Source organism: Anopheles funestus, chromosome 3RL, assembly GCF_943734845.2.
Source record: "Anopheles funestus chromosome 3RL, idAnoFuneDA-416_04, whole genome shotgun sequence".
Classification (NCBI taxonomy): domain Eukaryota; kingdom Metazoa; phylum Arthropoda; class Insecta; order Diptera; family Culicidae; genus Anopheles; species Anopheles funestus.
In genome coordinates this window covers 67,628,259-67,646,301 of record NC_064599.1, presented here as the reverse complement: position 1 = coordinate 67,646,301, position 18,043 = coordinate 67,628,259, and the positions used below count along the sequence as shown (strand labels likewise).

Below are 18,043 nucleotides of genomic sequence, written 5' to 3'. Positions count from 1 at the left end.
ACTCTATGATGGCGAGATTGTTCGTCGTAACTCTCTAATAATTATGGCAAGTTTTCCTTCTGCTGTTGTGTTCTAGAAGCGGAAGTATCGTGTATGGCTCATACGAACCCGAAGCGAATTGAAGCGAGAAGAGGAACAAAAATCGATCCTACAGCTGCTGCATACTGCTCACTGTGACTAGCCCACCCAGTTAGCCGAGAAAAAATTTGTGCTATCCTATTCGACGACGGGCAACCCTCTTTCGGGTAAGTTACCGCAAAATTTGACTAACGAAAAATTTCACTAAAACACCATCGTCACTGGTCTAACCACACTATCCATCATCCGCAGACGCCTGTGCCCGTCTGGGGCAATGTGGTGCCATCGTCGTTTGTTAGATTTTCACGCTGGCTACTTACTACCCCATGCACTCCGCACACACAAACACCCGTATAGCACACACCCGTATGGTACACACGTACGTTCTCCAAAACCCCAACCCAGCCAAGGCTACTGCGATTTACGTTTTTGCGTGAATGCACGAGCTTCCGACAGTGGTTGTTAAGCTTTAGCACTGGTTCGCGATCGCACGTACTGGTTGGAATTACTTTCCAAAATGGCTGAGTTTGCTAAAATAAACACACCCCAACGCACCAGGACACGGTCGCGTACTGTTGCTGGGTGGTGCGATGATACGAATTCTGCCCGTACCGTCACTATCCATCCTTTCTATCTCGCCACAAAGGATACCCGCGTAATCCCTAGCGAGACACAAGGAAAATCTTCGGCACGAAAATCCCGTCACATTCGCCTTGAAAATTGCACACAATCGAGTCCGAATCCTACGTGTGGTGTGTATACCTTCCAGTATCTCCCGTCTGTGTCGACTGCTGGCCAAGTGATGGAGCAGAAAAATCCTTCACACACTCTGTCTCTCACACACTCTGCCGGACAGGACTCGCGACAAATACAGCGAAACGCACGCTCGCACAACACGGCACGCACACACACAGCTTTCCTCACACGCCCAACTTCTCTGGTCGGGAACGATGGAGGCCCCTAAGTTCACGGTTCACGGAAACTGTGATGCACTGTCCCTATTTTCACAGCTTTACGCATCGATCCGAAGCTTTTCTTCATTTTCCTTCGCTGCACCACATCCTACCAGCGGTCAATTGCCTTATTTTACCATCCCACGGTATAGTTTTCCATTCCAAAATTCCGAACATTAACGCTCACCGTTAGCGGAACGGCACTCCGAATTTTCCAACGCAACACACATCGACTATCGATTTTTCCTGCTTCACTGTTGGTAGCGCTCACTTTTGACTGAAGAACCGTGTGATTGCAAAAAGAAGGGGCATACTAAAAAATCACAACAAATTTTCCCCACGCAGTAGGCGCTTACATGTGTGCGGTGTATTGTTTTCCACCGTGTGCGCATGTGCGTAAAGCCGTATTGCATTTTATCCTTAACCGTTCCTTCTTATCGTTACCGTTTTTCCTTGTTCCACACAGTCACGCAATGTGTTTTCCCCGTTTTGTTGTTGTTGTTGTTGCTGTGGAGTGTGAGTGGGGTGGCTTTTTGATGGAGGCGCAGTTATTATTGCACAAACAAGTGGTTAACTGTGGTTGATCCGATGGAAGGAGAATAATATGTGTTTTTTATTATTTCTATCACCTTGTATGTTTGGTAGTATTTTGGACATATGAAATGTTTTTTTTTGTTCTTTTATTATTCATAACGGTCTGTATTTTTTTGTTTGTATTTTATGACTTGTTTTACAATTTGTTTATTGTTGTTGTGTATCAGTTTGTACTTGTTTTTCTCTTTAATTTCTTTCTTTATTGTTATTTGGTTATTGAATCATTCAACTTTTTTTATTATTTTATTATTTATTATATTATTTTACTTACTTAAGCTTGTTTCGTCATTAATTTGTGTATTGTTATGCTTCCAACACTTATATTTATACATTCTTTATTTCATATTTGCATCCGAGCATATCTTATACATCTTCCAAATTCGAAAATGTTTTCATCAATTGTTTAAAAGCGTCTTAAGCTTTTTAATAAAAGACTTTTAAGAATTTCGTTTTAAAATATATATCAGCATTTATTTCGATCATACACATTCCAGGCAACTGCAAACAATTTTTTTAAATAGCAAAGCTGGAAGCTTCCGGCTTTTAGCGTACATTTGTTTTTTAATTCTATAGCCAAAGCAAATCTGCCCCGTTAGCTTCGTTTGAACCCGGCACAGCGTCTGACTGTTAACGTTCGTCCTTAAACTTAACATTAAATAACAATCTTCCCTTCTTTTTCACGTCCTTTACATCCGTGGATGCTTAATAATGCACTTGTTTCTTTTTTTTATATAAGTCCTAGCTAATGGTAAGATTATAAGAGCGCTTGCGTTTTCCGTCAAAGTCCATCGTCAGTGGGTCTCTATGTCCCCGTTTCGTTTTGGTACTTGTACTTGTGCGTATAGATGTGTGTTTGTGCGTATTTGGGTAGCCTCCAATGAAAATGAAAGCCTCCAGCTGAGACAGAGAAATAAACTTTACTCTTTCTTTTCCGGCTTTGGTACGGAGGTGGACGGTCTTGCCGGTAAGGTCGGTGTATCCTTGAGGCTAACGTTTACGGCACTGGTTGGGGTTGAGGTGTGTACTGCGGCCAACTCTATCGGTGTGTGCACGGGCGAATGCTGATGCTGTGAGGCCGCTTCCGCCATCTGAAGCCCAATGGTGGCACCAATCTTAGCACTGGCCTGGCGGAAGCTATCGCTTAACTTCAGCTGTACCACATTGATGCACATCGACGTAAGGGCGAGACCGAAGATGAGATACAGTATGCTGCACATCATGTAGATCGGATGCTGTGGTACGTAATCACCGAACCCGATCGTTGAGATCGAGATGAAGACAAAGTAGAACGCCTCGAAGAAGCTCCAATTTTCCCACCGACAGTAGATGTTAGCGCCGAACAGCATGTACGCAACCAAAATGACGATCGCCACCGAAATTGGCAGGTTGAACTCGTCGTCTATTTCGAACGTTTCCGGCACGGGTGTTGTTGGTGTATCCGGCATGGGGATTGTCTCGATACCGGTGCCTCCAGCCGGTTGCGGTTCTGATGGTGGTCTTTGAGATGCTTGCGGCTGTGGAGGTTGAGCTGGTGCAGGAAGCGGAGGCTGTTGTGGCTGTTGTGTTGGGACAGCTGTTGTAGTCGTTGCCCCTTGCAGTTCATTGTCTGTACTGGGTCGTCTAACCATATCGTACACAACATTCAAACCTTTCATCACTTCCTAAAATTTAGAAAAATAAAACTAAGTACATTCCTCCCACACAAGACAAAGGACGAAACTTACCTGCACCTGTGCCGTCTTTCGGACCTTGCGGAACGATCCGGTATAGTATAGCCGTCGCACATAGGCCCACATAAACTTGATACCCCTCGTGAACAGCTTGCCAAAGTCGGCCAGCACTATAAGGAAGATCGGTATACCGATAATGGCGTACAAAATTGTCAGCGCTCGACCCGTAGTCGTTGATGGTGAAATGTGTCCATAGCCTAAAATGAAACCAAAGTAAAAAAAAATCTATCATTAAAAAGTAATTTAAAATCGAGCATGTTAGCAGTTAAATGAAACACCATAAAAATCACAAAAAAGATATAATTTATTTGCAAAATATTATTTCTTATCCTTCTAGAATGTTGCTTTACCAATCGTTGACACCACCGTAAGCGAGTAGATCACGCCATTAACAAAGTTCCACGCCGTATTACCGCTGTACGACTTCATGCCTGCTTCGAAAGCAATTTGCAATTCTTCCTCAAACTTGCGCAAACGATTCCGTGCCGATAACTTCCAGTCCTCTTCTCTGTTGGGGAAGAATTTCAAGGTGTAAATTCCTGATACTCCTCACATATACTCCTCTTGTTTTACCTTTGATTGTGACTAGAAAGCCAAAGCTGATCGATGAATTCTCGTTTGACGCGCTTAACTCCACACTTGTACTGCGACTCGAACGTGCCCTCGGTCAATCGGAACGCAATGCCTCCGAGACCACACAGTAGAACCATTACCGCAAAGTAGAACAAACAGTGGTTCACCTGAATACGCATCCGGACGATCTCTGCTGGCTGATCGTCCAGGAAGTCTTGCCACATTTCATACCACTCTTGGACGATCTGTCTCCAGGTGAAGACTTCGTCAGGTTGCTCGACGTATAGCACAAGAGGCCTACGGCGTTGACGTACCTCTAGACCATTTTCCTCAACAGTCACTTCCTTATCCGCTTCAACCTCTTTCTTTTCCTCACTCTTTGCTTCAAAAGCATCTTCAATTTTTGAATCCTCCACGAGAGATGCTTTTGGTGGTTCAATCTCTAACTCCTTCTTTTCTTCCTCCTGCCCAACAACTCGCCTATGTGTGATCACCATTTCGGGTTCCTTCAGCTCCGGAGAATCATGGCGATTCACTATCTCTGGCTCTTCCGGTTGATAATCTGATGGCAATTCCGATTCGGGTGATGTTATCCCATCCGTACGAGACTGTGCCCGTCTCGCACCTGATTCAAGCTTTGCCGATCGTGGTCGTTTCGGTTTTCGGGGTGAAAACCGACGCCGGATCGTTTGCTTCTTTCCTTCGTCGGACGATAAGCGTCCTTCATCTTCGCTGGTCGATGCAGACCGGCTCGATGAGCGAGCTTTCGGTACGATCAGTATCTTCTTCTTGCCAACGGCGGGTGACAAACTGTCGGCCGGCCGCGTTGGTGTACGACTTCGATGAGCAACGGACGGTGCCAGCGGTGGCATCGGTGTTGCTTCAATGCTTTTCGCACGCTCCTCTTGCAATTTCACCTTTAACTTGCGACTTTGCTCCTCTAGCAGTTCCTCGCGATACTTCTCAAAGCGTCTTAACCGCATTCGATCGAGTTCGCGCTTTTCCTGTAGGAATTTCAACTTTTCCAGCTCAAACTTGCGTCTCTCCTCGTTGAACCGCTGCAGATTCGCTTGCAAGGGAGCGGTTGCATTTCCGTCGGCATTTTCACGCGATCGTTCACTCTGGAAGCGTTCGATACGTTCGCGTCGTTTGCGAACTTCCGTATCGGAGATACGACCGCCATCGCTGGAATCGTCCGTTTTTGGTTTACTAAAAGGAAATAATTGCACAGAATCATATTAGAGAAATCATGAAGGATACCTAAAAATATAAATCGCAATTCAATTTCGTTTGATCTCGCCTTCGTATCTTCAATAGAGTGTTGTTTGAAACTATTTTAGTCACCCTAAAAAATTCCCATGTATCGCAGCTATGGGCATCAATCACTGTTCGCACCAATAACCTCCCATGCTCACAATCCAATTATTTAAATTCGAACAAAAAGAGATATCTTGAAACCGATGCCAAACTTACCGTGCCGCCGATAGACTCCGCTTGGCTCGCCGCAGTAGTGAGAATATTTCCGGACTGCTCGGTACATCGCCCTCATCTCGTGGCACTGATCGACTCCGCTGTCCCACAGCACTGGATAGCTTTTTCTCCTTGCGGGCCAGAATTTTGTTCCGATGCGAGCTACCATACTCGATCGCACGCTCGATCAAACTCTTCTTCGAAGAGGACGGACTGCTATCGACCGTGCTACGGCCACGGGCCGATTCGGACCCGCTCTGATCGTCGCAGGAGTTTGACTGACTACCAACGCTACCGTCGCGCGTCGGATCCGGCGTTGATTCACGCAACTGTCTAGCTGCCCTACGACGCCGTCTCGCCACTACCGGAACTGCATTGCTCCCGGACGCTTCCATCGGGGACGAATTTATTCAACCAATAAACTAAACACCACACTGCCACGTTCCCGATGGCAACTGTCCCACACTGAACTGGCGCACTGAACAACGGGACGGGTAAAAATAATTTTTCCACGCTCACGCTCGCTCGGATTTCTTGCTCGCTCCCAAATTTTCACTCCACAACTTGTCACATACTGCTCACGAAATATGACCCCGTTTCGTACCGGATCCGGTGAACATTTCGAACAATTATCGCAACACAATTAACGAACAATTTTTCCAACAATTAAACACTCAAACGCGCAAATGAATCATTACGATGGAAAACTGATCACTTTCCTAGGCGAAAAACGTCAGGTGGAAAAGCGGGCCGTATCCGGTGGAAACATTCTCTCACACTAACGTCACGGGCGAGCACGCTGCACAACGATTGGAACCGTTCGGGACGGCCGCTCGAAGTGTTCTGCGGTTCGGTATGGGGCTAAAAATAAGCGAAACCATACCGAAAAACTGTACCACTACGCGGAGAACGTTTGGCCACCGGTTTTTGAGGGTGTTTTTTTTTCGTGTGTTTTGTGTCACGCAGCAAGTGAGGTTTTCGCTCACTTTTCCCGTTTTTCCCTTTCGCTAGAGCAAATTGTTTGTACGATGAGGATGAGTGAAAAACCCACCGTATAGTGAATTCCTCTTAACATGTGCTCCCCGAACAGAGGATTTGGTGATGACGGCAGAACATCAGCTGTTTCAAGATTGTGCACTTCAAATGCAATCAATGAATCATGACCAAAGCTCGTTTTGTTTTATTGCTTAAACTCATCGGCTACAAATAACCTTCAAGAGCAACCTCAGTTCAAAAGCGTGTCCATGACATTGGTAAATAATGGATTTAAATGAAGGTACGATATTTAAATAAACACAAACACAGATTTCGTCATCACTGCAGTATGTTACGTTTAATGCGCATCTCTGGAAATGTACGCATCGCACGGATATGCATCAAACACGGTTTGAACGTGGAAACAAGTTTACCGAAGGAAAATTTCCAATGGATGACTTAATTAGGAAAAAAAGCATAAAATATAAATATTCTAAGCAATTTAAAGTTTCATTAAAATGGAAAAGTGATAGTTTTGTATGGGTTGAAACAAAATAAAACTTTCCAGTCCCGAAAATGCTGAATGCGTCGAAAGCGTTACGAAGCGTTACACAAACTTCGGAAAATCGTACAGTGTTCGGGTGCAACAAACAAACGACGCAACGTGACGATGCTTGCGACATCGCAACAGGTTTTACAGTGCGTTCCGTTGTTTTAAGTGGGATGTTCCGTTTTTTAATTTAAATTTATTTTTTTTAGTTTTATTAAAAAATGACCTAATTTTGAATGGCTACGGAAAACTATTAAAGATATTGCAATTAAACAAATTTTGGTTAACTGCTACGTTTAATAAGTCTTCTGTAAAAAATCGTTTACGTTCTACCAACCCGTACATCAGCTACAACCTTAGCAATAAATATGACCGATTGCTGGCATTTGTTCTAGCATTTTTCCTGGCTTTGGTGATCAATTGTCATCCCTTTTTTCATGGAAATTGTTGGGTTTGATCTTTCGTTTGGGAAATTCCCGGAAAAGCTCTTTCTGACGGATCAAAATGCCGTTGGAAGATAGACGATTTTTGGTAAATCGTTATCCTTAACTATTCGAAAAGAAATTAGATCCTTCAGTCGCTCTTTCTTGGAACCGCCAAATTGGCCTCGACGGATACTTCCGCACAACAAGGTTCATCTTGTCCTTTCTATGAATCACTTTGCTCTCGAACTTCATCTTCAGATTCTGCTGCACTTTATGGTGCTATCTGGTGGTTGTCGGACTGCCAGAACATGATTACTATTAAACTCCCTTTCCTTTCTGAAGCAAAATGGTGGACAGATTAAACAGAAATATTATCCATAGTCATGGGAGTGTTAGACCAAACGTACAGTCCCTTTTCACCTTAAATAAATTGAATTACACTAAGGAGGTAAAAGATCAACTTCGACAAATTCCCTAAAAAAAATCATAAATTTCTTATTACGTTTTTTTATTGACTTAATGTTGAGTTAATAGTTTTGTGATAAATTCGTTGACAGAATGTTATTGAAAATTCGAGTTCGAGTAACAAAATACTTACCGATAGTAGTGTAGATCGTACCACAGTAGAAGACCGCATTCCAAAAGGACCAGGTCTTTTTATTTTGCTTGTTTTCAAACGACCCTTCCTTGTACGATTGGTACAGCACGGCACTATACTCCTCGACCAGATTTATCGCTCGTCCTTCCCAGATGTCCGGATCCGGATTCTGCCGGTAGTAAAAATAAAAACAAAAGTAAACGGCACACATTAATTTGTCTTGCCATTTTATTGCTTTAAACATTACTAATTATCCAGTGCTGGTCGAAAACATACCTCCAGCTTCTCGCGATCTAGTGCCAGTATGCGTAGGTTTTTCGCCAGCATACGCTTCGCATGGTTCACGTTCGTTTCCATCTTTTTTTCGTGCGTTCCTGCATCCCGACCGGCCAGTTAGGAGACGAATGGGTGTGTATGTGTATTTTTGCAGCAGTCAAAAAATTACCCCGGGGGAAAAAAGTCCAGAGGGAAACAATAAACAAGAGTAGAGATTGAATTAATATTTCCGCGAGACGACATAGAAGAGACAACATCAACAAGGCTACCGATTTTTGGCGTAAATAAACATTTCTAATCGGTCGCTCTGTACCGCGGTCTGTAAACTTCTTCCGAAGTCGATCGATCGGTGTGGATCGGTGTCGAGGCGAGGATCGCGGTCGAACGCATTTCCACCAGGCGCTTTCCACCATGGTTCGGCTTTGTACTATTTGTTTAACAATAAAGCCGGAACCGAGCTCGTAAACCCAAAAGCAATCAAACTCCCACCGACGCATAATGACGTAATGATATTGACCTGGTAGGTAGGGTTGATCGTATGAATCAAAGGAAGCAAGAAAATGCAGACACACACACACGAAATAACAATAAAACACCCTCCCGTAGTCAACCATATTAACTTCTTTACTGAAAACAAAGTTTTCCATCAGCTGTCTTCCACCGCTGGGAAATTTCTCCTCAATGAACAAACACACAACAAGGGTTAAGAAAACAACCTGCGCGTAGAAAAGGGATGGCAATGGAAATCAACCGCCCAAAAACACACATATATTCTCATTATTTCTCTCTCTCTCTCTCTTTCTATGTCTTCGAGTCTGTCTAGGCGATCGTGAAAAATACTGAAAATGAACATCACTTGGCCGAGAGTCTGGGGACCATTGAATCGATGACGTATTCGAAGTCATTTTTCCTCACGTCAGATGTAGGTCCCGGCGTTTAGAGGTTGAGAATTTATTTTTAAGCCATCGCCACCCCATAAACAAATCAAAAAACCATCCAACCGCGATCGCGATGAAATTTGAGCCTGGCTCTGCCGGTTTGAAGCAGGTGGTGATCTCGCTGTTCGTTGATACGGTTGAGCAGGGATAGGAAATTATTGAGAAACGGATTTCCACCTCGTAATCGTTTAATTTTTTTCCTTTGCACCCTGCCATAAAGAACGGTTCGTGACCTGGAGGATAAATAATTAGCGTAATCTTTGGAGAAAAGCAGACCCACCATCGAGTACCCTTATGTTTTAGTGGGTTAGTTAAAGCGGGGGTTGTAACACATATAGATCTATACCAAACCTCCCCAAAAAACTCACTCCAAACAAAACCAGCGGGTTAATGAAAATAAAGCAGCAGTCGGGAAATGATCACGATCAAACACGCGTACCGATGTGCCGATTCGTTTGCGTTTCTCATTTATCAACCCCTTACGAAAGGGGCATATCGAACGTGAGCAAGGGTGCGCATCGATTAACGATCGATAAACAATTTCTAATGTCCTTCGAACCGAACCAGAACCGGAAGCAGGGAATAATTCGCCACCGCGGTAGGATGTGGAAGCGTGTGGATGTGATAAACTTACCAGATACACTAGTCGGTACGGTCAGCATAAGGCTGACATTAGCAGCGGCAGCATCAGCAGCAGCAGCAGTAGTAGTAGTAGTAGCGGAGAAGGCATCGACAGAATCGTTGAATTCATTACTAGCAACATCAACTTCCGACAGATTATCGGCATCGCCTAAAGCCGGCATCGCCACGGATGATGAGCATTAACATTGCAATAATCAATATTTAGTAGGCAAAATTCGTATGCAGAAGCACGATTTATTTGGCGAAGCACGTCATTACGCATTTGCACACGTCATTCCTGACCTCAGGCATGGGATGAAGATTTTAAAATGTCGTAACAAGCAATCAAACGAGGAGGGAACGTGGTTTACGATACGAAGCAAATTAAACTGTCTGCGTTCGGTGGAGGCGATGGCGTTTCGCGTTGAATAAACGATCAAGTGAATTTTGTTAGCGGAATGGGTGACTGTGTGCTTATAGCACGGGGAAAGCCCGTACGATCTAGCGGCAGTGAAATGTGATGAAAGGAAATGTGATAAAAAGTATGCAATTAAATCATATTTATCCATTTGAAATTATTTAACTTTGCGCATTGCTTTTGAAGACGGTTTCGTCGCTTGTTTAGTACGTTGTGAGCAGTAGCATTTTTGTAAAGTTTCCCCAAACTTAATTCATTTGCGATGTAATTTATGTATTTCCATCTAATTCGTTCACGCAAGCTGGCTTCTATAGCTGTTAAGCATTAAAACACATGTAACAACCAAATTGCGTGGCTGATTGCATACTTTTAGGCGCCCGTGTAATTATATACAACGAAGGAGGAATTTTTATATATTGTTTTAATTAAAACTAATTTATTACATAATTTACTGTAAATAATGGTAACATCATACTGTTACATCAACTATTCAATAGTTTATTCAATATTATTTCGGTGGCGAAGAAAGTTTTAAGCTTAAATTAAACATTCTGGAACATTACGTTAGGAATGTGATTATTCGCTACAAAATTATTGAAACGAGATTTTTTTTTCTATTCACACTTCAATATGGCTTCGTAATAATTTTTAAGTAAAAGAACTTGTCTTATTAAATCTAACTTTACTGATAATTGCTCAACGTTTTGACGATAGTATTTTTGGAAAACTTAGAAAAAACATTGCAAGTTCTTAAAATATGTTTTAAAAAGTTGTATAAAATCCATAACAACTCAAAACTAGTAAAAAAGACTTTTATCTATGAAAAACAATATATTTTTAGCAATTAAAAATTCATTAAAACACTTTTAATGTCATGTACTTCGAATTTAATGTAAAAGCATGTTTATTTGCTTTTACTAAGCTGGCTGATGTAGTATTCTCGCATCTACAAGAGTACACGTGTTCAACAACCATTAAAATTAATGTCTTCTCGACTGTTTTCAGAAATCTATTTTCAAATTATGTTTCACCATCATTAGTGATCTTGAAGCATAATCCCTTGATAATCCTGTTCATTGTTTTGTGGCAATACTTAATTTGCTGTCCTAATGAGAAACCTGTCTAAAAAGTAGAACAAACCGACGTTTTGCTTTTGAGTCACATTGTTTTCTATTTTTTTGAGGAGGTTACCGAAAATGCAAACCACCTGCAAGCCATGTTTCATGCGATCGTTTGTCAGCGGATCGTTCGTCATCGACCGCATGATGACATTTGACAGCGTTGACATCTTCTCGAAAATATAAAAGCAGGTCACCACTCGATGAAGATGAACAACTCAAACATCGGTGGCTGGTTTTCGTCCCTCCTTCGGCAAAGGAAAAAACCCCACCAAAATCTTTAGCACGCTTTGTAGCTTCGTGCTGAAATCGAAACGCACTGTTTTCTGTAAGGAAAAAGTTTAACCAGCGGTGCGTTTTGCCCTCCCGAAACCCTCCCGAAACAAAAAAACCACAAACACAGACCAAAGGCCCCAATGGGAGATAATTTTAGCGGATGATTAACGGAAAATTATTAGGCAAAATAAAAATAAATAAATGTGTGACCGCGTGCACACTGCGCCAACGACAGCCGATGTCGAGTGACGAGTGTTTCGCACCATCTGTTCCTATACCAAAAAACCAATGCACACAAACCTTTTGCTGTGGTGCGTTAAATGATTGGATGGAGCATTCAAAGGGTGAAGGAAGGCCGCCGCGTGGTCGTGGCAATGATGGAAAATCGAGACAAAATAACAAAATAAAGCATAATGTCTGCAAAAGACCACCGGTAACAAAATGGTTCGTATGGCTATGGCTAGCAGCACTGCAAATGCTGCGGCAGATGATAATGTCCGAATGATGGTCGGAATGACATCAAATTCGTACTGTGCGTGTGTCGTCACGGATTTTGTGTGTTTTAAATATATGGGTTCCTGGGGCAAAAGGGCAGACTGAGGAGAAAAACGGATTGTTTTTTTTATGGATGTTTAGTGCGTTGTCTAAATCGTTCTTCCTTTTGCAAGCAACAGAGCAGACAACGTGCTCAATAAAAATCACATACAAAAAGCATTAAATGCGACGTTGAAAAGTCTGATTATAGTGTGACATTGAGAGGATTTTAAAATTAATTTTATATATCTCTCTATTTACTTCGTGGTCAGCAAGATGTGGTAGTTAAGGAGATGTTATTAAATTTAAATTATTTTATAGAATGAGACTTAAACTTTTATTTGAATCTATTTGGAGATTTGAAGTTGATTTACAATAATAAAAGACAAGATCTAGAAATCTGCAGGATTTAATGAAGTACAGTAGGTAATATTATTAAAAGATTCTTTTAAATAAAACAATAATTTGATATTAAAGATAAAAATTGATTTTTAAAAATTTGTTAAAAATTTCGGGATGAATATTGAAACATAGAAAGGATTTTATATTTTATGTAAAATTTTCTTCTTGAAATAAAAATAATTAATATTCATTCAACTATTTCAAGGAGGAATTCGTGACCTGGGCAAAAAATAGAACAGAATTTAGAAAAGGTAATAATCAACAAACGATGTGGCTTGAATTTCTTGATCAATAATTTCATCCGTTTAGTAATTTTTCATTCAAATTCGTTTCCAAAAGATTCAATATTTATAGAAATACTCATATTCTTATATGAGTAATAAAATTTCTTTACTAGAGATTGAAATGCTAAATGTACCCAGAAGTTGGGTGCATTTATGGAGACGATGTCTAGAAACCCAGCTTTACCCAATACTCCTCAATCCTTTTGTTCCAACCATATATTTTGAAGCGACATCTTCATGTCATGAGGGAGATTCTTTAGGAACGATCCCTCCCATCACCCAATACATACCTTCAACAGCGATAAATAGTGCTGCACCGGCCACCGAGTACAGGAACAGTATGAGGAAGAGAAAGAAATGGGTAAACCAACTCCTGGACCATCTGGTGATCTTGGTGTACATCCAGAAGACGGACTTTTCACCCACCCCGAGCCCGGATTTGGCCGTGTTGACGGTAAAGTCCCGGAAGCCTTCGAACTGCTTGAACATAAACTCGCCCGCCTTGGCCGGATACATCGAGTAGTAGTCGGTGTAGTCGGGCTGTTCGGTTACCGTACCGTCGGCACCGAGCGAGATCCTTGTCGGAGAACCGGGCGTTACCGGTATACCCGGCTGATAGAGTGGATTCTGAAGCATCTGATGCTGTTGCTGTTGCTGGTGCAGTTGTTGGAAGTAATGGGCCGGCGAATATTTGGCCGGTGTATGTTGCGGGGGCGCCACGTAGACTGGCGGCATGGTGAGATTAATCCGCGGCCGGGATCCAGCCGCATTTGTGGAGGCCTTCGGATCTGTACCTTGCGTCATGGTTGATGTCTACTCTAGACGTGCTACAGGACACTTTTGCCCAAAGTTTTAATATCTTCAACTCTTCAACCCCAAAAAAATCGGCCACTAACGCGAATATTATGTCGCTTTCATGTGGCGTAAAATTCCGTCACTCTTTTAGCACTTTCTCTTGCAATTCTTAACTTTCAAGGTGTTCTGAGAGCTCGTACAAAACACACACACACAGGAAAAAAATCGCTTGTTTTCTAAAATTATCACCTCCCTAAAAGAAAAACCTTCACTTTCTTCTGACGAGACAAACGCCACGTTTTCTTTAACACTTGAACACAGTTTTCCGTCGTAGCTTCATCGCGAATACAGCTCGTTTGCACTCCAGCGACATTTTCAGGTCACCGGCCCGTGGTAGAATGGTGAACGGTTGTGCTCATTCTCAACAAAACGCCGTATGTCACCAGACCGGGGAAGGTCTATATTAAGGGACACTTTCGCCACTGCGGCGACACACTGTGTACACCTTTGCCCGAAGCTCGGTCAGGTCGATGGGGTCGTTTTTTTGGAGTCGACCACAGTACACACTTGCACACTTGCTCACTATCTATCAATAACGATCGCACGCCGGAACGATCGTCGCGTCCCACACACGTGACAGAAGAACTGCTGGCTTTTCATTAACGGCTCGCACTAAAGTAACCTGGCGGGGAAATACGAAACACCAACGTGAGGAAAATGCATCAACCTGGGAGCAAAAGTTTTCACATCCACGAGAACCATGGAATGCGTGTACAATTAACGCAACTGTCAAATAACGTCCGCACGAACGGTTAATGGGAATTTATTATCGAACAGTACGAAGCACGCGCGTGCTTTACGCTTTGTGGTCTCGTTTTTTGTTGTTGTGTGTTCTTCAACTTTTCCTACGCAAGTTATTAATATATCCTTTTGAATCACTCATATTGCAACGTGTTAAGAAATTGGTTCTTTCGCCCCCGTTTTTGTTTTTGGGAGGCGTTTTTCTTTTTGTTTTGGATGTGTCTCTGACGGTTTTGTTTGGTGGAGTATATGTTTGTTCCTCATGCAGATAGATAATTCGTCCATTTCGAATGCTCATTTTTCAAATCATTTCGCTGCATGACAGCGAAATGACCTCGGGTAGAATGGTTACAAATATTTACAAACGTTAAATCGTTCTGTTTATAAACTTGCTGTGACATGTAGGGATTCTTTTGCTTGTTAAACCAATGTTTTGTTTGTTTTTCTTGTTTGCTTTAGCATAGGAACAATTGTTCTATAATTACTAAACACTGTTATGCTTCATTATGTTTTGATGGATGTTTTGTTAGTGTTTAGTGGATTTTGTTCGTTGTTACTATTAATCTCTTTCATCTTTTCGCAGTTTATTTGTGTTTTATATTTAATAATTTCACAAATAGTTTAGAAGATAACTTCGCAAAACTATTAAAAGCATGTTTTGAAAGCGTTATAAAAAAATTCGAGAAAATATTTTGTTTAAATAACTATTTATCTTTGGAGTAAACAATGGTACATTGAAATAATGAGCTTTGAATTGTTGAATTTTTTCCTCACAAATCAAAAGTTATTTTTAATAGGAAAACTGAAAGAATTATGTTTATTATAATAAAAATTGATCGATTTACTTTAACTTTCATATAAAAAACGCTCCAATATATACATTTTTAAAATTTTTATTCAAAAAATTTAAATTTTCAATCTTATAAAACAACTTTTAAAAAATGCCTTTTAAAATCAATATAAAAAAACTTACAAAAAATTTTTTTTCTATCACTTTTGTTTGAATATCTTGGAACTATCAAGTAGTAAAGCCTTTCCAATGCACTATTCAACAGCAAGTCCGTTAGGGGAGGCCGAGTTCCATGCCAGGTCTAACAACAGTTAAACAGAAGCATAGATGACGAACTTATTTTTATTATTACAACCACCGCACAGCACTTGTTGGTGCAGGAAGTCCTGTCAAAAGGTCGCATACCTTCACTATGTTTGTAAACTAGTAACTTGCGTCTGAGTCACATCCCATTTGTATCACTAGCAAAAGGTTCCACTGTTAATTACGGCGTACTTCATTTATGGCAATGCCATCGGCAGCTTATCTAATTATGGTGATCGCTTTGTTTTTTTTACAGCGATCATCTTCACCAGATGATGTCGGTTTGATGCGACTTGTCTGTGTGGCTGTCAGACGTACGTCTGAACGATCTTACGAGCAGCATCCTCGATCGGGACTCCATCACACAGACACTAAACTTCAGCAAAGCGAATAAAATTTCTACAAGCCGCTTATGGAACTACCTGCACACGTGCACACAATCGTATCGCATCAAAATTCCACCACATTCACTGCACAGCATCCACTCGAGCGTACACGTTTCACTTTCCACTGTGGACGCCAATAGCCACCAGACGCCGAAAAGGTGCCACAGGGCAAAATAAAAAGCGGATCTCCAAAAACGGTTCCGTCCACCGTGCCGGTCAATCGTTAACTGGTGTGGTGCGTAGTGTGAGCGCGAACACGTTGCGCTCGTGAGTAGACGATCGGAGCGATGCGAGATGAAAATATTCACGTTGCGTGTAAATTTCGCTGACGCAATAAATGCAGCTTTCTCATTCTCACTCATACCCACTTTTACTTGCCGCCGTTCCGCTAGACTTCCGAGACTCCACTCGTTACCCTTTCACCCTTTTTTTGCAGGACTATTCGGTGTCTCACCGACTTCAACAAAACAATCGTACAAAATATTAACGCAATGTTCAATGAAAAAGGAAGCTGCTTGAAGTGGAAAAAAGGAAACCCCTTCAGAAAAGGGTTGTCTCAGGAAGGGAGCAATACAACCACAATAAGAAGATGATAATCGTAACCTTCTCTTGCATTCAGCTGCCGTGTTTGTGAGGTCGCGAATTCAGCAACGAATACGGAAAACGACGGAAGCAAAACGGTTGCCTTAGTTACAGCGAAAGGGTGTAGTTCTACTGTGCAAAAGGAGAAAATAAAGCTTTATGATCGAGTTATATTATAGACATGATTGTAATGCAAAATTGAATTAGAATTTTAAAATTGTATTAAAATTTTATAAAAAAATCATATTTTATTTTATTTTTTCCATGTATTATTTATGTTTTTGAATTTTCATTTCATTTATGGTGATGTCTGTACAATATTCAAAAGGCATTTTCTTCTTGTGTTTTTGTTTTATTTCTTATTTTTTCTTATTTTTTCCTATTTCTGTGACATAATTTAAATTTTTTACATTTTGTTAATATTTACATCAATTTTTGAAACGTAAATTAAAATAAATAAATTTAATTATAACTTTTTAAATATATTTTTCACTACGGTGCAAAGAATTATTAATTGCATAAATAGCAAAATAATAAAAATTTCCACAAAAAAAAACTGACAATATTCAAACAATGTAATGCTTACATCCAATCTTCATTCGCTCATAAGAGAAGTAAAAGTAAAAACATAAACTGATGCATTTCATCCGTAACGTTCACTGGCAAACGTCCAACGTGAAATGGATCCTTCCTGTACCTATCCGCTGCTTGTACAAACTTTGTCCCATCGATGAAAATGTTTTCATCTGCAACGGACTAATGTAAAAACACACATTGCCTGCTATCAATGTGTGAAATTGTTTTCCCAGAAAATAATGAAAATGGTTATTAAAATTTCGGATTCCGCGTTGAATCACCACCGGTAATGGAATATATATTTAACAGACTGAATAATCGATCTCATCCTTTCGAACTTGGGAAATTTAATTCTCTTGCAAGTGACACAGCTTCGCGAATTAGCGAATCTAATCACCATATGTTTTTTTTAAATGACTTTAACGCTGTCCTCGACTTATGCTTACTCATTTGTGGCAGCAAAAATAGAATGCTCCATTAAGTTTACTAAATACTGTACCAATCCACTGGAAACCGGCGATGAACTCACCCTTCCACAAATAGTGTGTCCGAATCCTTGTTTTAAGGCAGCACATTGCCTGTCTACTGTTCACGGTAAAGCTGTAAATTTCACCCTGCCCGCGTGGTCCATCCTTTTTTCAGTGGATGACTCAGCCGTCCGGTCCGGTTTTTTGTCCGGTACGTCATCAGGGGTGGAAAATGTCGCGAAAAATGGCAATCGCAGTGATGCAGTTAGTGGGATCATATTTTCTTAGAATACAGCACTGGGTGTCGCTGTTCATCACTAGACGGTCTTTGAAACTCTGCGCAAGATGTGATCATAGCCTGGCGATGCACCGATGAAGGGAAACGACCGAAGGTGGGAACAAGCGCTACGCACTAATTACCATGCGGACATGTCATCGGGGTGGGAAAAATGTCATCGAGAAGTGTTCGTGTGGATGGAAAAAACCAAAGCGAAGTGAATATTTGTATTTTTAGCTACCCATCGGTACAG

General features: G+C 41.3%; 1 protein-coding gene across 4 annotated transcripts; it reads right to left on the bottom strand.

The window, feature by feature from the left end:
* Positions 1-17: 17 nt before the first annotated feature.
* On the bottom strand, positions 18-16,180 carry LOC125770760 (potassium channel subfamily K member 18). 4 transcript variants are annotated; one of them, XM_049440720.1, is made up of 7 exons: positions 15,695-16,180; positions 13,104-14,290; positions 9,795-9,950; positions 8,223-8,320; positions 7,947-8,115; positions 3,350-3,552; positions 18-3,286 (listed from the first exon to the last, which is right to left on the bottom strand). In XM_049440720.1, exons 2-7 carry the CDS (start codon positions 13,615-13,617, stop codon positions 2,543-2,545), a joined length of 1,884 nt encoding a protein of 627 aa, XP_049296677.1. In that variant the 5' UTR covers positions 13,618-14,290; positions 15,695-16,180; the 3' UTR covers positions 18-2,542. The 4 variants fall into 4 exon arrangements, with proteins under 4 accessions (XP_049296677.1, XP_049296676.1, XP_049296679.1 ...); XM_049440719.1 differs by having other exon boundaries at positions 15,925-16,180; XM_049440722.1 differs by lacking the exon at positions 9,795-9,950 and having other exon boundaries at positions 15,925-16,176.
* Between the last annotated feature and the right edge of the window lie 1,863 nt (positions 16,181-18,043).

Bases quoted from the DNA above. Each gene is read 5' to 3' on its own strand.
- LOC125770760 (XM_049440718.1), bottom strand. From the start codon at position 5,793: ATGGAAGCGTCCGGGAGCAATGCAGTTCCGGTAGTGGCGAGACGGCGT. The intron at 5,138-5,401 runs GTAAGTTTGGCA...ATTTCCTTTTAG, and splicing joins CGGAGTCTATCGGCGGCACG to TAAACCAAAAACGGACGATT. The intron at 3,864-3,928 runs GTAAAACAAGAG...CTTCCCCAACAG, and splicing joins CTTTCTAGTCACAATCAAAG to AGAAGAGGACTGGAAGTTAT.